The sequence below is a fragment of the Nycticebus coucang genome, chromosome 11, assembly GCF_027406575.1.
Source record: "Nycticebus coucang isolate mNycCou1 chromosome 11, mNycCou1.pri, whole genome shotgun sequence".
Classification (NCBI taxonomy): Eukaryota; Metazoa; Chordata; class Mammalia; order Primates; family Lorisidae; genus Nycticebus; species Nycticebus coucang.
In genome coordinates this window covers 41,674,695-41,695,773 of record NC_069790.1, presented here as the reverse complement: position 1 = coordinate 41,695,773, position 21,079 = coordinate 41,674,695, and the positions used below count along the sequence as shown (strand labels likewise).

The following is a 21,079-nucleotide window of genomic DNA, read 5'->3' as shown; positions in this document are numbered from 1 at the left end:
TTTTTGTTGCAGTTTGGCCGGGGCTAGAGAAGTTAAAACCTAAAAGGCTGACAATGCTAACCAAAATGTTAACCAACATGTGGAAAAATCCTCTCAAACGCTGCTAGTGGAAATGCAAAATTATAACACAACTTTGGAAGACTATTTGGTTATTCCTTTTTTTTTTTTACTGTGGTCAAAATGCTTAATGTAAAATTTGCCATCTTAAACATTTTTAAGTATACAGCACAGTACTATAAATTATAAAAACATTGTTGCTTAACAAACCTCTGGAACTTTATCTTGCAAAACTGAAATTCTATGTCCATAAACCTCTTTGTCCTTTCCTCCCAATCGCTGGCAATCAACATTTCTCTTTCTGGTTCTAAGAGTTTGACTACCTTGCATATCCCTAATAAGGGGAATCAGTGGGCAGTGTGGTGGCTCATGCCTGTAATCCTAGCACTCTGGAAGGCCGAGGCAGGTGTACTGCTTGAGCTCAGGAGTTCAAGATCAGCCTGAGCAATAGTGAGACCCCTCTGTAGAAATACCCAGGCATTATGTCCTATGCCCGGCACCTATAGTCCCAGCTACTTGGGAGGCTAAAGCAAGAATCACTTGAGCCCAAGAATTTGAAGCTGCTTCGAGCTATGACATCACAGCACTCTACCAAGGGTGACAGAGTGAGACTGTCTCAAAAAAGTGGGGGTGGGATCACGCAATATTATCTTTTGTGATGGGCTATTTCACTTAGCACATATTGTATCATAAATAGTTGTCCTTCTTCAAGACTTCATAATATTTTACTGTATGCGTGTAGAAAATGTTCTTTATGCATTCATCTGTTGATAGATACTTAGATTACTCTCATCTCTTGGCTACTATGAATAATGCCACAATCAACATGGGTATGCAAATATCCCTTCTAGATCCTGTTTTCAATTCTTTTGGCTACATTCCTAGATGGGGGATTACTAGAACATATGGTAATTCTCTTTTTAATTTTCAGAAGAGTTTTCAAACTTTTCCACAGTGTCTGCACCATTTTACATTCCCACCAATCGTACACAAAGGTTTCAATTTCTCCATATCCTCACCAACACTTTATTAATGGGGATTTTTTTGTAATAGCCAAATGGTTATAATAAGTCACTCATCACTGTGGTTTTGGTTTGGTTTTCCATGATTGGGGATGTTTAGCACCTTTTCATATAATTTTTGGCCATTTATATAACTTCTTTGGAGAGATGTCTACTCAATTTGTTTTGCCCATTTAAAAATTATTTATTTATTTAGCTGCTACTGAGCTTAGGAGTTCTTTACATAATCAGATACATGTATACGGCTTGCAAATATTTTCTCCCATTCCAGACAGGGAATGTGTTGTTGCCTTTACTAGACAGGTTTTTTGGGGGGTTTTTTTTTTTTTGTTTGTTTGTTTGTTTGTTTGTGACAGAGTTTGTCTTTGTTTTGAGACAGAGTTTCAAGCTATCACCTTGGGTAGAGTGCCGTAGCATCATAGCTCACAGCAACCTCTAACTCAAGGCCTCAAGCAATCCTCCTGCCTCAGTTTTTCTATTTTCAGTAGAGAGAGGGTTCTCACTTTTGCTCAGGCTGGTCTTGAACTTGTGAGCTCAAGCTATCCACTTGCCTCAACCTCCCAGAGGGCCAGGATTACAGGCATGCCAGACAGTATTTAACCTGATGAACTCCCATTCTCTATTTCTGTTTTTATGTTCTTTTGGTGTCATATCTAAGAAAACATAGAATCATTTGCTTAAGAGACTACCCTTTCCTGTTGTGTACCCTTCATGCCTATGCAGAAGATTTGATCACATACATAAGAATTTATTTCTGAGTTCTCTATTCCGTTCCACAGGTGCTAAATGTATTTATGCCAATGCCACACTGTTTACATTTCTGTAGCTTTGTAAGTTTTGGGAATCAAGAAGAGTGAGGTGTTCTGATTTATCTTTCTTCTTAAGACTGCTTTGGCCATTTGGCGGTCCTTTTAGTTTCCATATACATTTTTGAATAGTTTTTTCTATTTTTGCAAAAAAATCATTGGGATTTTGATAGGAATTGCACTAAATATACAGATCATTTGGGGTAGATGCTGCCAAAACATTAAGTCTTCCAACGCACAAATATTTAGTGCTTCCATCATTAATCAGTTTCAGCAATATTTTTGTAGTTTTCATTTTTCCTATTTGGATGTCTTTTATTGCTTTATTTTTCCTGATTGCTCTAGCTAAATAACTTCCAGTATTGCATAAAAGTGGCAAGAGAAGACATCCTTGCTTTACTTCTGACCTTAAGAGTTTTCAATCATTAAGCATGATGTTGTCTGCAGGCTTTTAAAAATATGGTCTTTTCTGTTTTGAGATAATTTCCTTCTATTCCCAGTTTGTTGAGTGGTTTTACTGCATCAATTGGGATGATCACATGGTTTGTGTCTTTCACCCTGTTAACATGATATATTTTTATGATGTTTGATTTTCACATGTTAAATCAGCCTCATATTCCAGAAATAAGTCCCAATTGGTCATGGTGTATATGCCTTTTAATGTGTTAGTGAATTCAGTTTGCTAGAACAGATGTCACCTATGGTGGTTTGACTTACGATAATTCAACTTACAATTTTTGACTTTACGATGTGTTTTTCAGGATGTAACCCCTTGTAAGTCAAGAAGCATCTGCACTTAACAACAGTTTGCCTTACAATTTTTTTTACTTTGTGAGGATTTTGTTGGAATACTAAATACATTTTCAACTTAGGATATTTTTCCTTAGCAGGAGTTTATCAGTGCATAACCACATCATAAGTCAAGGCACACCTGTATTTTGCTAAAGATTTTTAAATCAGCATTCATCAGGGATACTAGTCAGTAGTTTCTTGTGAGTGTCAATGTCTTATTATGGTATCAAGATGAGTTTGAAAGCATTCTCTCCTCTTCAATTCTTAGGAAGGGTTTAAATATTGGTATTCATTCTTCTTTAAGTGCTTGGTAGAATTCACTGGTAAAAAGCTATCTGGTCTTGAGCTTTGCTTTCCTGGGAAGTTATTGATTACTGATTCAATCACCTTAGCTATTTATAGTCAGTTTAGATTTTTTATTTCTTCATTATTCAATTTTGACAGATTTTATGTTTCTAGAAATTTATCTATTTATTCTAGGTTACCTATTTTGCTGAAACATAACTATCCATAATTACAACTGATGCCACTGAAATCAGAAAAGATGAAAAGATCCATTATAAATTACCATGAACCATTTTATATATATAAAATATACATATTTTTTACAACTGATGCCACTGAAATTGGAAAAGATGAAGAGCTATTATGAATTACCATGAATGATTTTATATACATAAAATATATATTTTTATATATATTGAACATAAAATCATTCAATGATTTTATATACATAAAACATATATTTTTATATATATTGAACATAAATTGAACATATATGTTTATATATATTGAACATAAATTCATGAATTACCATGAACGATTTTATATACATAAAATATATATTTTTATATATATTGAACATAAAATCATTCATGATAATTCATAATAGGTCTTTTCATCTTTTCTGATTTCAGTGGCATCAGTTGTAACATCACTTCTTTATTTTCTGATTTTTATTATTTTAGTCTGTTCTCCTTTTTCTTAGTTATTCTAGGTTGGGGTTTGTTGATTTTGTTGTTCCTTTCAAAAAGCCAATTCTTTTTTTTTATTCTTTACCTCTCATTTTCCTATTCTCTATTCAATTTGTTTCTGTATCAATCTTTGTTATTACTTCTATCAGGTGGGTTTTGTTTGTTTTTTTTTTCTAGTTCTTTGCAGCATAATGAAAGGTTGTTGATTTAAGATTTTTCCTGTTTTTTAATATAGGCATTTACTGCTATAAAATTTCCTCTTAGTCTTGCCTTTGCTGCATCCCATAAGTTTTGGTATGTTGTTATTTTTACAATATTATAAAATATGTATTTGGTCTTTGTCCCCATTTCCTCACATATAGCAAGTGCCTAAAATCAGGAATAATAGAGTGCCTTTTGTATACTGATGACAGGTGCCTGAGGACTCCTAGATAACCTCATAACAAGGGCTGGTTGCTAAGGGAACCAATTGTGTGACTTAAGAATCGTTTTAGTTCCCTACCTTTCTCCCACCTCAGGGAAGGAAAAGGGACTGAAGATTGAGTTAATAAACCAATGGCCAAGGATTTAATAAATCATGCTTACATAATTAAGATTCCATAAAAAACCAAAAGGACTGAATTCTGGAGACATCCAGATAGCTGAACATGTGGAGTCCCAGAGGGTAGCATGCCTAAAGAGGGCATGGAAACAACATACTACTTCTCTCACACCTCACCTTGTGTCTCTTCCACCTGGATGTTCATCTGTATCCTTTGTAATATCCTATATAGAAAGTAAATGTAATTGTTTTCCTGACTTCTGTTTGCCACTGTAAAAAATTAACTGGACTCAAGGAAGTAAGTAGTGGGAATCCCAAGAGCCAGTTGGTCAAAAGTTCTGAAAGCCCAGACTTGGGCCTAGCATCTGAAGTGAGAGCAGCCTTGCTAGACCTCAACCTGTGGGAACTGACATCATCTCCAGGCACACAGTAGGAAGGAGAAAAAAAATTTCAAACCCCCCAAACTGATGAGATTTATAAATTTGAAAAGGAGAGCTTTACTTCTCATAAAGGGTTGTAACCTGAACAGTGGCCAAACAGGCTAGAAAGCAATTGCCTTGGGCAGAGTCAAGAGCATGTACTTCAAGGTAACAGTACATAGGAAACAGGAATTTATGCTGAGTTGGGTACCCAAATGTACCTATTTAATAGGTTGTGGGAGAAATCATGAATATTTATGAATGAAGGACCATGTGCATACACAACTGAGCCCTGTGCCCCTCCATGGGATCCACGTCCAGAAAATGGCAGGTTTACCATGATCTGAGGGTAAAGTTTTTGGTCCACTGATATCAATGGTGAAGCAGAAAACATGAAAAGCCTTTCATGACAGCCTACAGGGCTGAGGACTTCTCTGTGTCAATGTTCACTTATCAGGAAGAAATTCTGGTTAGTTGTCATAACAAGAGAGAAGTGATCGTGAGACTGGTTTCTGATGCTATTAGCAAAGGGTAATAAGAAGGTATGTCTGACCTCCTATCCCATCTTGGCTGAGAACTCAGTTTAAGGGTTCTCTGGGATTCCCTTGCCCAAGACAAGGGGTCAGTTCAGTCAGCAGGGGCATGTAGGATTTTATTTTAGTTCACACCCCCAAATTCATCATGCCAAGGGGAAAACTGAGCTTAGGAACTCAATCACACAAGAACTGCCATCCTCTCCTCCAAACTAAACTCAAGAGGTATGGAAGGTTTTTTTTAAGAGATGGAGGGGCTTGGATAATGACTAAGGTTTATCCCCTTGGAAAAGGTTATGGGAGAAAGAAAGGAAGCCACCATGCCTGGTGTTAAATAAATTCTTGAATGTTGATTACAAGTTTATCTCCACAGACACAAGAAATAAGATCATTCTTCTACCCACTCTAAGAAGACTAAAAAAATTAACTGTTTCCTCTACTCCCTTTTCCTTGAATGCACATCTTACGCAAAAGGCAAATTTACTAAGCACTATAAAGAGCTTCCCAAGAAGACAATCATTTGCCTCACTGATCACCTCCTTCTACCCTCACCCTCCCCTTATTTTTCTGCATACCCTTTCCTTTAAAAATTGGGAATTCTCAAATCTTTCTGCAGAGAGTCCAGTCCATAGATGCTTTATGGTCTGTGCTTTTCCCAGGTACGTCCTCAAACTTTGGCTTAATAAACCTCAATTGAGTGTGACTTGTTATTTATATTAACAATAGTGTCAAAATTGAATTGAGTTAGAGCACAGGTCCCCAGCCTTCTTGGTACCATGGACCAGTTTGACAAAAGATAATTCTTCCACAGAAGAGGGCAGGGAGTGAAGCTAAGACAGTAATGTAAATGACAGGAAGCAACTATAAATATACATGATTCTGCTTCACTCAATCTCTGCTCACTCGCCTCCTGCTGTGCGATCCAGTTCCTAAGTTTCATTAAAGACAATCTTTCCCCAGTAGGAGTAGGAAAGTGGGGAAGCGGGTGGGGATAGATCTCAAAATTAGAGGATACCTACCTTATATCTGCTGCAGAACTAATTGCTTGGTGTGTAGAGAAATACCCTCAACACATCTGGGGTCACAGAAGCATTTTGTGTCATAAGAGTATAGTATGAAAAACAACTTGGCAAGAGTAAGTAAAACACTGATGGTTTAAAATATTTTTACAGTATGGGTTAAGTTCTCCCCAAAATGTTTTTACCATATTAGCTAACTAAACAGTTAACACATGCTTAGCAAAAGAAAACTGAATACTGAAGAAAAATGTAAATAGAAATAAAAGTAATGTCTAATCCCATGAATGAGCAATAACCGTAATACTCTGGTAAATACCTTTCCTTTTTTACACAAATAGGAATATACATTATCATCCTGATTAAGGTTAGTATATGACATTTACTTTTTGTTATTAAAAAAATTTTAATGCCATTTACTCATTAATTTATTAAATATTTTAAAATGTTATCTTATGTGCCTACTTAAAAAATACTGGTTCTATTATATTATAATCACAACCATTGTACATAAAATACATAAAGAAAAATTACCACCTCTCTATTAACATTTTTCTGTACATCTTATCAGAATTATATAGTCATTCATAAATATGTAATTACTTACACTTTTTTAGGAAGAATGGAATTTTATATATATATACACATATATACCATCTTTAGTTATCTTTTTCATATAAAAGACATGGACATCTTTTCATGTTCATAAAGATACACTACCACCATTTTTAAGGGCTGCCTAGTATTCAATTGCATCAATATGCTATAAAACATTAAACTAATCCCCTACATGAACCATTAAAGTTGCTTTCAAATTTTTACTACTAGAAGCAACGTTGCCAAGAATTAGCCTCAAACATAGATTGCTGCAAATTTGTTATTACCACTTTAGAATAATTCTGAGATTTCCTAACCAAAGGATATGCAATTTTAAATTTCTAATTGTGTAGAGAAATATTCACTTATTTATATATTTTTAAGCATTTGGTAGAGCCTCATAGGACTTTTAAAAAGTAGACAATGGGTGCCAGGCACGGTAGCTCACACTTGCACTCCAGGAGGCTGAGGTGGGTAGATTGCCTAAGCTCAGGAGTTCGGAACCAGCCTGAGCAAGAGTGATACCCTACTCTAAAAAATAATCCAGCACTGTGGTGGTGCCTGTAGTCCTAGCTACTTGAGAGGCTGAGGTAAGAGGATCGCTCAAGCCCAAAAGTTTGAGGTTGCTATGAGCTATGAAGCCACATACTCTACCAAGGGTGACAGAACGAGATTCTGTCTAAAAAAAAGAAAAAAGGTAGACAATGAAAAAGAAGAATCTAGTTTTTGAACTCCAGGAAAAACTCTAGACATATGACAGACAACAGTTGCAACAACAACAATAAAATAATGGCAAGTTTGATAACGCCTGAGAGAAATCCAAGATCAAGTAATTCTTTCTGAGGAAAGCTAGGTAAGTCAAAAGAAGACAAATGTGAAGAAGAAATTCTACAGCAAAGAAAATAAACCAAAGATCCATAATTATATACCAAAGTATTCCTAAGCAGGTAGCTCATTTACAACTCTTCCTTGACCATGAGTTTATAAAGAAAAAGTGTATGTAACAAGGGGAAAAAATTAGAACTAATAAAATTAATAATCACTAACTCTGATATGTCTTAGAGAAGAAAACTATGAATCAATTGCTAGAGACATACTAAGCAACTTTGTAGAAAGCAACCTAGAACACAGATCCTCTGATTGTCATTCTAGTCTTTATCCTTCACATTTCCCCCCATTACACAGTATGAAATGTGAAATACATGCTATTTAAGTAGCTTAGATCTCAAGTTGTATTTTAAATCAAATAACAGCTATTAAAATTACCATCTACATACACTGGTGTAAAATATTCTATTTTTAAATAAATTTAATAGCATCATAACTTTAAGGAAGATAATCAACAAACTTTTTAAAGAGAATTTGGCTAGCATATTCCACATAGAAACAAACAGAAATATTAGAAATACAGGAATTATTTTAGAAATATTTTTACTTAATTTCTTTTAAAAATTAGTTTAATTTCCCTGATAGCTAAACTCTACTTTTATGTTTAAAAAATTGGTTCAAAACCAGAGTTATAACTTCAAAGGTATTTACCATCCATATGACATATTGATTAATATAATCAGGATCACTGAGTTGATTTATTAACGGAAGAAGAATTCCTCGTGCAAGGATTTCCTGAAAATAAAAAGAAATGTTTTAAAGTTTAATAACCTTAAATCAATATCATAATATAAATGTCTAACACAATGCTAATAATTAAAAAAACTATAATACATGTGAAAATAAAACTTAATAACACATATAATATTATAAAAAGGTGCGCTAAGCCTAGGCAACATAGTTAGACCCTATCTCTACAAAAACAGAAAACTTAGCAGGGCATGATGGTGTGCGTCTGTCCAGCTATGTAGGATGCTCAAGCAAAAGGACTGCTTAAGTCCTGGAATTTGAGGTTGCAAGGAGCTATGATGGTGCCACTGCACTCCAGCCCAAGCAACAGAGTAAGACTGTCTCAAAAAATAAAAGGATATCTCTAGTATAATACTTTAGTGTTAGTATTAATTTTAGAAAGGCAAAACTAAACGGTGCTTATGGATTCATATGCCTATATTAAAAGTATTAAAACAGAAAAGAAAAGGAAGGAACACACATCCATTTTAGAACCATGGTTACTTTAAGGGAGGAAACAGCAATTATAGTAAAATACTAACAGTGGTTGCATGTGAGGGGTTAGTATATAAATATCTAGTGCACCTATTATTCTCTATGCTTTTCCATGTTTGAATTTTTCTTAATAAAAATATTAAAAATAAAACAATAAATGTTAACACAACCTATTCCCCATTCTCTATACTTTTTCATTCTTTGCAGTTGTTTATGCACCTAGCTATTAAAATTCTGCCTTTCCTTTAAAAACTGACTGTAGAATCACTTATCCTGCTAAATAAACTGATCATTCCAGGATGAACATTTTTTCACTTCCATGCTTAAAATATACTCATGGTCTATATTTACAGCACTTATCACTCGATATTTTCTATGTAATTATATGTCATATATTTCTTTAATAGACTACCACTATCTAGGAACCCTTTTGTATGTAAGTGGTATTAGTAAACTGATTAACTGATTTATTATCTTCAAAAATACTGACCTCCCCCATCTTCTCCAAGGTCATTGTTTTAAATATGCCAGGTATTTGATAAATAAATGGAAATAAAGACTAAGGATTTAGTAATGATTCTATAAATCCAATGAAATAAGTAGGATTTTAATGAGCAAGTGTGTTCTGCTATAGATTTCTCTTTCATGCTAATATTTCATTTCTTAATGCCTGTGATATCCAAATTTATAAAACCGTAATTCTTTTTTTTTTTTTTTTTTTAAGACAGAGTCTCACTGTCACCCTTAATAGAGTGCTGTGGCGTCAGAGCTCACAGCAACCTCAAACTCTTGGGTTTAAGCGATTCTCTTGCCTCAGCCTCCCAAGTAGCTGGGACTACAGAGATCCGCCACAATATCTGGCTATTTTTTTTGTTGTAGTTGTCATTGTTGTCTAGCAGGCCCATGCTAAGTTGAATCCGCCAGACCCAGCGCATGTGGTCGGAGCCCTAACCACTGAGTGAGGGCACCAGCCAAACCCATAATTCTTAAGAATACTGAAGAAGCTAAATAACAGTAAGTTTAACAAGATGTTTCACTTTTTTAAGCAAAGGACCAGTTTATTTATTCCTTCTTCCCAGATCTCTAATTTATCTGGGCCATTTTTCTGGTATAAGTTCAAAGAAGATGGTCTTTATTTTCAAGAAAAATATTTTATGCAATTTTACTTTCGTAAGCTGTGTAAGTCTCTGACAACCAGTACCAATGATAAATAAATTATTTCCAAAAGGACTAAAAGAAGCACCAATAATTTTTAGAAATGTCTTTAGAGACACTTTACAGGCTTGGCGCCCGTAGCACAGGGGTTATGGCGCCAACCACAAACACCAAGGGTGGCAGGATTGAATCTGGCCCGGGCCAACTAAACAAATGCAACAACAACAACAAAAATAGCCAGGCGTTGTGACGGGTGCCTGTAGTCCCAGCTGCTTGGGAGGCTGAGACAAGAGAATCGCTTAAGCCCAAGAGTTTGAGGCTGCTGTGGGCTGTGCTGCCACAAAACTCTACCAAGGGCAACACAGTGAGACTCTGTCTCAAAAAAATAAAGAAAGAAAAATAAATAATGACACTTTACAGTCTCAAATTATAGGAAATTGCTTCTTTCATAGTTTTAGTCTCTAACGTCTTAAAAATTACATTTATGTAATTCCTTCCTCAAATTAAGTCTCTGTCACATGTGTTCAAATTTTAAAATGTACTTTTTAAGGGGAAAATTCAAACACAAAAAAATATTTTTCCAAAGTTTCTTTGCAAAGTGAGAAACAAACATATGGAGAAGAATTATGAGAAAATTTTGTGTTTCTTCTTAGTTAATACAATTAGTTGATCTACCTTAGAAAACAAGTATTTTGATCTCCTAATTTGTCTCATAAAAGGGTAGTTAGTCAAGTTCTAATCACATGAACAATTCCTACATGGTTCCAGTGAAAGCTCTAAATACTCCAAAGTACCTAGCTGTTTCCATGCAATTCCTACTTTACTATCCTCAATTTCTACAAGACAATTCTGTTAAATATGGGGGCCTAAGATATACAAAGTGGTTGACACAAAGAATTTTTAAAGGAATAAACATAATAAGGGCAAGAAAAAAAGGCAATTAAATAACAATTATCTCAGTCAAATACTGTGATTTGTACAATCTACACAAAAAATCCATACAAAGAAAAGAACTCTTTCATTTGTTATTTAATCTTAAAAAAGTGCCTTTTGGGAAAACTTGGATTTAATTACTGACAAAGACTTTCCAACAAATTAAAGAAAAACTGATTTACTTAATGCATGCTCTCACTCAATTAGATTCAACCCACCCCCATGAAGTATTAACAAGAAAGGGAAATCTATGGCAAAACACACTTGCTCATTAAAATCCTACTTAGTTTAAACAATAACCTCACACAACATGGCAGAGCTCACTTAGGAATCAATGTAATCCTCAAGGAGCTGTAGGAATATGTGTAACATAGCCAGCAAGAGGGCAAATGGGTTTCCTTTTGCATTAAAATTGACTCTCAGATTGAGCACCTGCTTTGTGCCAGGTATAATATTAACCACTGAGTATCTAATTATGACAAATACAGATATGGTTCCTATCCTGGCCTTAACAGTTTATTTGGGAGAAAGAGGTATCATTAAGTAAACATAGCCAAATTACCATTTTAAAACATGATAAATGCCACAAAGGAAGACAACTGGATACTACCTAGGATAACAGGGAATTACTGGGGGCTTTAGATTAGGTGGTCAGGGAGGTATCTCTAAGGAAGTGACATTAAGTGAGATGTGAGGAATGAAAACAATTTAGCCAAGTGAATAAGGGGAATCATTTTAAGCAGGAGGGAAAAAAGCATGAGACAACCTCACAGCAAGGAGGAAAATTAAACTCTTAGGAGAAAAAGCCAGTGTGGCTTGCTGCTGCCAAAGACTATCTTTGACCAAATTTTAAGTCAGGCTCCTGTGTGTTCATCTTGCATCGCACAGTTTTAGCAAGAATCCTGTCATGTGTGTTTAGCCAGAACTCGCCCACCTTGGATAGCTGATCAAATTCTTCATCCTCCCCCACCCTTGGTATCTGATCTTCCTGGCCTGTCTTCAATAAGAATCTTTAAAGTTTTTTCCCTTTACCATTGAGGTTTTCCTTTAGTAATTTTCTATCCATTGATCCCTATCCTGCTCCTTGGCTATAAATCCTGACTCATTCTTGCTGTATTTGGAGTTGAGTCCACTTCTATACTGAAGTCTCTTTTCCTCTACTACAATAGTTCTTGAATAAAATCTGTTTTCTGCCACTTTATTGCCCAGGTCTGGTTTTCCTTGACACTACATGGTATGACAGACAGGTAAACAAAGGCATAGCACATAGGACCTTATAAGCTTCCAAAAGGACTCAGTATTTGAAAAATGTGCTAGATGGTCACACCTTTTACTGGAATAGAGAAAAGACTAAACGGCAGAAAAGATATGGAGACAAGAATAAAACTTTCATTTTGGACATTTAAGTGTAAAAGGGTTGTGAGTAACTCAAGTGGTGTTTTCAAAAAGGCAGCTAGTCAGAGTAACCTGGAGCTCCAAAGGGAAGTCTGAACTAACCCTATAAATTTGGAACTCATTAGCATTTGGATGATGTTTAAAGCCACAAAAATGGATGAGCAAGAAGAGTACCTAGGATTGAAGAGAAGACCTAAAGATTAAGCAAAAGAGGAATGAAAAAGTATAAACATGACTAAAAAGGAGACAAAGGAGAAGAAAATCAGCACAACAGTGACATGGAAGCAGAGAAAAGACAGTCTCAAGAAGGAAAAAACAGCAAGCCATGTGAAATGCTACAAAGATACCAGGTAATGGCAGCTGGAGGACCATGTAGGCAGAATCTATGCCAAATGGATACTCAGCATGAGAAAGTGCTATACCTGATTCAGTGGCAGATGTGAATCTAGTGATAACATGCCAGGTTTACCACCCTTGAAAATGTCTAGCCCAAATAATTGGCCTTAACAGTATATAGTTAAACTATCAAATTTCTTGCATCAAAACTAGGCACTTTCTACTCACTTCACATAAGTACCATTAACATACTTGAGAAGTATACTGAACTCAACCTACACAGGTGTTAGGAAATTGTACATTATTACTTAAACAATAATATAGAATCATGTCTCGGAAATTGTGGTTTGCAGGACAGACTAAAGAAATCATAAGCCTTCATTTTTACAAAAACTCAAAATTTTCATTTTACCCATTATAGTAGGAAAAGGTTTTATGCAGCTAGCATTTCTCAATCACAAACAGCAGCCTAAGTCAAATGTTACTATTTACATTCACATACAGAGTTTTACTATGAAGTTTTATACTCAGAGAATAAAGAGTCCAAAACTATGGTTCTCATCTGACATAAATTCTCTAATTATAAATACAAAATCTTAATTTTCAAGTTATTTCTTAAGTTTCTGTCTAGAAATATTATTTTTATTTATACTAATTTTGGTAAAACTACAGTAAAGAAAATTTAAAATATGCTTCCATTATGACCTCTAATCCAAGCACTTAAAGTTCTCAAAGTTTTGGCCAGAGACCTCTACAGGATTAGAGGGAGGTTCTTAAGATGAAAGGGTTTGCATCAAAACCATTTTCATAATAATACTAAGACATTATTTACCATTTCACTCTCATTCTCTTATGAGCATGCAGTGAGATTTACAAGAGAGGTGTGTGTGTATATCTATCTATCTATATATCATATAATATCATTGATCAGCTAATATGTATGTGTATTCTCATGTTTTAAAATTTATCAATGAAACTTCTTAGTTTTCATTTATTATACATAAGTATTATTTTTAAAAAACTCTTATAAACAAAAGCTCTTTAGAGTCTTTAATAATTTTTAAGAATGTAACAGAGACCAAGAATTTTGAAACCAACTACTCCCAAGTTTCCTTACAGCCATTATTTGGTATGAGTTTAAGCTTACCCTGACAAAGTATCGCATGATCTTATTCTGGAAATCTCCAGGAGGTAGCAATAAATATAATAAGACCTCACACAAATCCCTTAGGAATCCTAAAAGTAGAAAAAAGTAGCTATAATAAGATTATAAGATATAAAGTCTCTACCTACTCTTGAAATAAGATATATAAGAATGGCAGAAATAAGCATTTCCTGGTTACACTGGCTTATTATTTAATAGTTAATACACATAAGTGTTAATTAAAAATTTCATTGTTGGCCTCTAATAACTATTCATTAATTAAACTGATTTTTTTTTAATTCTGCTGTTTTAACTAGTTTTCCTGAATCATAAAAAAACTTCAATTATGAAAGTGTTTTTCCCCAAAACAGCTTTAGATGTACCATGCATTTTGCACTTCTACCACACGTTAATTACCTTTGCATACTTAAAAGTTATTTGCACATTTAAAAATATACTTGTAATTCTTATTTCAAGAAAAAAACCTCCACTATCTCAGCAGGCAATAACAAAGGAAGAGAGCATGCTCTTCTATTTTACTGTAAGAGAGCTCAACTCACATAAAGGTGCCTCACATCAATAACTCATCAATTCTTAGTTACTACAGTTTACCTCTGAGCAACACATCAAGTACTGCACATTAATATATCTATTTCTTACTTTTTTAGTTATTACAGTTAACCCTTGAACAACAAAGGGTCTGAACTACTCAAGTCCACATATACATGAATTTTTTCAATAAATATATTGGAATACTCTTTGGAGATGTGTTAACAATCTGAAAAAAACTTACAGATGAACTGCATAGTCTAAAGAGACTGAAAGGTTAAAAAAGTTGTCATGAATGTATAAAAACAAGTAGATACCAGTCTATTTATGTTAATCAACTATTTATGTTACCAGTAAAGCTTCCAGTCACCTATAGACTGAATTTTGGGGGAGTCAAAAGTTATACACAGATTTTTGTCCATACAGGAGTTGGCACACACAACTCTCTGAATGTTCAAATGTCAAGTGTATTTCATAACAGTGCTAATGAATAAGCAATAAAAAACTGAAGTGTATAATAAAGGTAAAAAGAAAAAAGAGGGAAAAAAAGACAAAGGAAATAAAGTTCAATACATTTTCAAAGTCTAAGAAAACAATTTTTCACAACTAAAAAAGCTTTTCTGTAGTTGTTCCTATGCTGACATTTCCTGAGAATAATAACCTGATACTGCTAATTTTAAAATGTGCAAATTAACAAAGATTTACAGCTGTAAAACTGGGAAAAGACAATATCCTCAGCTAAAACTTGTCTGATCTGAACTCCTACAATTAAGACAAGTCTATTCAAATTTATAGATTTTATATGAAATCATTCATTCACTTAGAAAATATTTTAGGGTAGCAGGTATGTTATTAAAGTAAAAATAATAAAAACACAAAGAGAAATTACTATACAGGGAGTCCCAAATTATAAACATCTGACTTACATACAACTCACACTTATGAACAGAGGCTATTATAGTTAATCTCCAAATTACAAACATCCAACTGACATATGACTTGCACTTACAAACACAGGCTATTATAGGTAATGGGCAGCTGTACCTGTTCTACACCTTACATAAAAATTCAACATAAGAACAAACCTATAGAATCTAACCTGGGGACTGCTTATATATCAAAATGTAAATTTTCAATTGTAGAATGTTTGTGCTTGCTACATTAAAAAAAGACAGGTTAATTTTTAAAGATGACACTAAAGACAAAAAAAATTTAGAAACTACTTTTGAGAGTTAAAAATTAAAATAAAAGGTGCCTTTACTATACTACCTGTCCTATATAAGAATATAGATTTCATCCTTATTCATTTACTGGTTCTCCTAACTTGTCTCTAACGAGTTACTATTCTCAAAAGAGTTAAAAGTGAAAAGAAAACCTTCTTCATCTTTGGGAGAAGTGCACACTAGATCCCGACAAACTTCCTTCTCCATTTCAACTTCAACTTCAAAGAAGGTATCTATAAAATCTTCTGCCGTACCTAAAAAAAGAAAGGAACGGTTTGAGATATACAAAATGATTAAGGAAAACAGGTTTTGAAATGCTAATTTTCAAATTGAATAAAGACATTCATTACCTTTCACTTGATCATCTTTCTCTGTTATTTTCTGTTGAGCCTTTCTGAATACACGCAGGTGTGTGCCAAAATCATCTACAATGCGTGTAGTAAAATAAGGCTGCCAGTCTATTTCTTTTGACCTTATGGAAAACATATTACATAAAAACATTATATATATGCTTTGCCAAAGCAAAAGGTTCATTTTAATGACTACTGACAGACAACATAATTAGCAAAGACTATAAATTCATACTTAGATTTTGTTCATTAATTATTATTACATCTTAGCACGATTTTATAAAATCCAAAGTATATCAAATCGATTTCACTAAGTCTCCTAACAATATTATTTGAATTATTTTATGTACCAAGCTTAAGAGTACTATCTAAATGCTTAAAATAGAAAAAGAAACTAATTTTTTTCCAGGTAGTTCTGAAATGAGTTTAACAACACATATATTGCACAATTCCTCAATATAAGAATACATAAGGGATTCAGAGTATTTTTGCTGGCTTTGAGGCGAGGGTGGGGGGGTCTTTATTTCTTTCTCTTTTTTTTTTTTTTTTGAGACAGAGTGTCACTTTGTCACCCTTGTAAGAGTGCTGTAGTGTTGTAGCTCATAGCAACCTCAAACTCCTGGGCTCAACAGATTCTCTGGCCTCAGCCATCCAAGTAGCTGGGACTACAGATGCCCACCACAAGACCCAGCTTTTTTAGAGAGGGTGTGTTGCTCTTGCTCAGGACGGTCTCCAACCAATCCACCTGTCTTGGGCTTCCAGAGTGCTAGGATTATAGGCGTGAGCCACCACATCCGGCCCTTTGCTGGCTTTTAAAGGAGTGCTTCAACCAATTCTTGGTTTCTTCTGAACCCTTTCTGAATTCTCCACATTCTTCTTTTTAGTTCTCAATCAAATATCTCTGGTATGAGCCAGGCTAATTTACATATAGTAGCAAATCATACCCTTTAACATATACCATCACTTAACAAAATGACCATTAGAAATACTATCTCACAGAAATGGTTTAAGAATGATGTAAAATAGCTAGAATACCCGTGGAAAAGATGATCACTAATTTTACAAAGTTACCTAGTCTTCTATCTCAAATGCAACAGACCTCCAGAAATATTGCTTTTAGTACACCAGTGAAACAGAAAACAAATACAACATAAAACACAAAAACAATTTACATCTTTCCTGGGATCAAGTAATATTTTTACTAATGCTGTTTTTTAAAAATTGCACTAAAATTCATTTACCCCTTTAGGAACACATCAAGTAGAAAACAAAGAGTGTATTCATGAAGGTGCTGGGCAATAAGGGAAACAAAAAAAGTACATCACAATTCATTATGAAAATTATCCACACTTACATAATAAGAAATCTAGTAAAGAAGCTAATCTGATTAACTGTCATTTTTTGAAAAAAAATTTTAAAGATGGTGATGGCATTGAAAAAATAATAGATGGCAGTTTTCAAATAAAAACACAAACTATTAATACTCATATACTAATTTTTTTAAAGCAACAACTATGGTTTATTATACAAATGAAAAGAAAAAGTAAACTGTAAGAACATGAATGCAAAAACAAATTAACATAAAAAGATATCTCCGAGCTGAGGAATCTGAAGAAGAATCAATTAACATTATTCAGAATATAAGAGCCATGCATATAAGTATATAATTAAACTTGGTAACAATATTCAGTCTCAACATAAAACCTAAAATAAAAACTTAAATCTAGCAGGCTCTAGACTCCTTTGCCATTAGCTCATTCAATCCATAAAACTTTCATCTAACAAATTTAGAAAAAAACAGAATATATAATCTTTCAAGTTACATCTATTCTGTTTCATGGTACAAAACTATGTAATTTACTAAAATTTTGAAACAAAATAAAATTTTCCAATTTTAGAAGGCATTTTACATCCATCTCAACTCATTATAGATGATGTAATGACATTTTAAATGAGTAAAATTATCAAGTAATGCAAATACATAAAATTTTAAATATAGTTTTATATTTTCAATGAAGATACATGTTGAGGGTAGGGAAAACAGACATTCTTTATCTCTACCCAAGGTCATTATTTTCCTTCTACTTGATTCATTTCCATTGATTATATGCAAATTTAATAAATTTAAATTTCAGTTCAAAAGAACTCACAATATTAGGAAGAATAATAATAGTACATTGTTTCCCATTTATAAATTAGAAGAATATATATAACAATTTCTAGTAATCTTTTTCTTAACAAAATTGGCAAAAGTTAATTATTTTCAAAGGTTATGGTGTGTGATCTTTGCAATGTGAATATTAATTTTTTAAAATCATTCATTATGAAATACATCTACTACATGACTATGTAATACATTCTATTATTATCCACACTTACATAAGAAATCTAGTAAAGAAGCTAATTTGATTAATCCACTGCATAGCTCTTTATTAGAACTCTTAATACCAATTATTCTAACCTAAGCCCACACCCAAAGCTTTTTCAATTTGTTTAAAATATTCCCTCACATGATTCCTATTCTAGTAAAAACACTTGGGTTATTAATTATCTACTAATGATATTTCATTTTTATTCTCATTAATAATAAGCTGTCATTTCTTGAATTTAAAGATAAGAGAGCATATTTCCTATGTGATCAAGAAAATAAGAGATACAATCAACCATAACCTGGTTTAATAAAATTTATACTAGGCCTCTGAAGCTTATATCATCACAGAATGGCTGCAAGAAAGAATTAAGATTAACTAGAAATGCAAACAAGTAATGAAGTTTTAACTAAAGCAGAAAAGCAAAGCAAAACTATAAAATATACCTCTCCAAACATAAAGTTTGCTTGTCCTTATATCTAAGGTCACCATCCTGCTTATAGGTCTCCCACGTCCACTCTTGTCTTCCCCCCATTCCAACTGCCCTAAAGCACTTAAGAGTTATCTTTTTAGAAATCTACGTATGAAACCAAAGTATAAAATGAGGGCTTTAAAAGTCCTTCATTAACTCCCTGTTGTTATTAGGTTTAAGCCCAAATACATTCTCTAAGATCTGGCAAACCTGAGCCCTTGCTTACATCCTCATCATTAATTTCACCTTATTCTTTCTCTATTCTGCAGCTACATTGGCTTTCATTCCACTTGACAAATATGCCCCTTCTCACTTTAGTCCTCTGCCAAAGTTGCTCAGAACTGTGTCCACTCTCTACAAACTTCCCTTTTCTTACCTATATTTGCTAGATTATTCCCACTTATACTCCCAAATACACTATTATGAACTTATACTTCAGAGTTCATCAATTTTACATGGCACCCTTCATAAACTATCTCCCTCCTTACACCTTACAGTTAAATACTTTTGGGATTTAATTGTCACTCAGGCTGCAGTGCAGTGACAAAATCATAACACTCAGCGGTCTCCAACTCTGAGCTCAAGGGACTACATGCATACCACCAGATCCAAAGCCAACTGTGCTGTTTTATTCACAGTTTTACCTCCAGTTATTAAGCAATGAATACTGAAGGCACTCAATACATTATTGATTTACTGATCCCTCTTTCAGGATCAGAGAACTATTTAGAACAGGTGCTTAGAGAATGGCCACATACAATAGTTAATTTCCTTTTTTTTTTTCTTTTGAGACAGCGCCTCAACCTATCGCTCTGGGTAGAGTGCCCTTGTGTCACAGCTCACAGCAACCTCAAACTCCTGGGCTTAAGCAATTCTCTTGCCTCTGCCTCCCAAGTAGCTGGGACTACAGGCGCCCGCCACAACGCCTATTTTTTGGTTGTAGTTATTGTTTAGCAGACCTGAGCCAGATTTGAACCCACCAGAGCTGGTGTTATGTGGCTGGCGCCTTAGCTGCTTGAGCTACAGGCGCCACCAACAGTTGTTTCTTAAAGAGTGAAAAAGAACACATACTGAGAAGCTCTTTTTACTCCAAGGCTACTCAATGTCAATGCCTTAAAATAGCAAGAAATGTCCCAAACACATAGCTGAAACTGGTATTAATATTACATCAACTGCCTCACTTGTTCCATCTATGCTAAACAGTGTAGAGCTCATCATCAGTAATACAAAATAACACCATAAACAATATTTCTAGAAAGAGCACTCGACAGGCACAGAAGCCCACGATTTGAGTAAAGACCCATCATTTCATTAGCTAGGAATCTGAGCAAATTACAACATTTTCGGGTTTGTTTTCTCCAAGGACATGTATAGCTTTGAGTCTATGACTACCAATATATTAACTAAATAAAGCAACCCACACACACACACACACAAAGTTTACAGAAAGGTAATTGGCCAATTGGTAAATGTGAATATTGGATCAAAAAAGGAAGTTATAGATATATTTCATTTTCACTTATATAAATCTTTCAATGTAGGACTAAGACCTTTTCTTTAACTAAGGTTCTGCTGAGTGCTATCAATGTGCTTCTATAGTGAATATACCACAAACTGTTCCAACACTGCAAAATCCAGTTCCCAGTTTCTTTAAAATACTATGACAACTAAAGACATTTGTGAACAAATCTGAATGTAATTAAGATTTCTCTCAACATTTCATAGTTGTACTTTGCACACAAAATTCAACCAGCTTTGAAAAATTCCAAATTAAGTAACTTTTCATAGAAACTACCCTACCATACTCTTATTTCTTCAATCTAAGTTGAGTTAAACTATATGATGAGCAGACTTAGAAACAAATACAGCTTTGATCATCTGTGTTCTCTAAATTACCAATGTTCAGTCATACCACAGATTAATTATATCAGACTTTCTGTAGGTGGGGCTCAGGCAAGACCCAACTGACTTTTGATAAGCCTAAAACTCAAAAGGTGGAAACAAAATTGGACAAAAGTTAATGGGAAACAGTCTATTACCCTAGCCATAATGCTAGGAATATCAGTCACAGAGGGACTGGAGAACACTACCTAGCTAAACATCAGTTAAGAGAGCTTTCACTACAGTGTACAGAATTGGTACCATTTCCAAAATAACTTTTGGCTGGAGAACCACACACACAAATAAGTAGATTAATACACTGTAACTTAGAGTCTTCATTAAGGAGACTACACTTAAATCTTGATGAATAAATAGTATTTACATGGGAGAAGAAAGCAGATAG

General features: G+C 34.0%; 1 protein-coding gene across 2 annotated transcripts in view; it reads right to left on the bottom strand.

The window, feature by feature from the left end:
• The window catches only part of SNX13 (sorting nexin 13), a 176,109-nt gene that overhangs the window by 75,998 nt on the left and 79,032 nt on the right, over positions 1 to 21,079 (bottom strand). For both annotated transcript variants that reach the window (XM_053609451.1, XM_053609453.1), the window contains exons 6-9: positions 15,955 to 16,076; positions 15,757 to 15,858; positions 13,836 to 13,924; positions 8,297 to 8,380 (exon numbers count right to left, since the gene is read on the bottom strand). In XM_053609451.1, the coding sequence (XP_053465426.1) occupies positions 8,297 to 8,380; positions 13,836 to 13,924; positions 15,757 to 15,858; positions 15,955 to 16,076 (397 nt within the window). The remainder of the gene's footprint in view (positions 1 to 8,296; positions 8,381 to 13,835; positions 13,925 to 15,756; positions 15,859 to 15,954; positions 16,077 to 21,079) is intronic.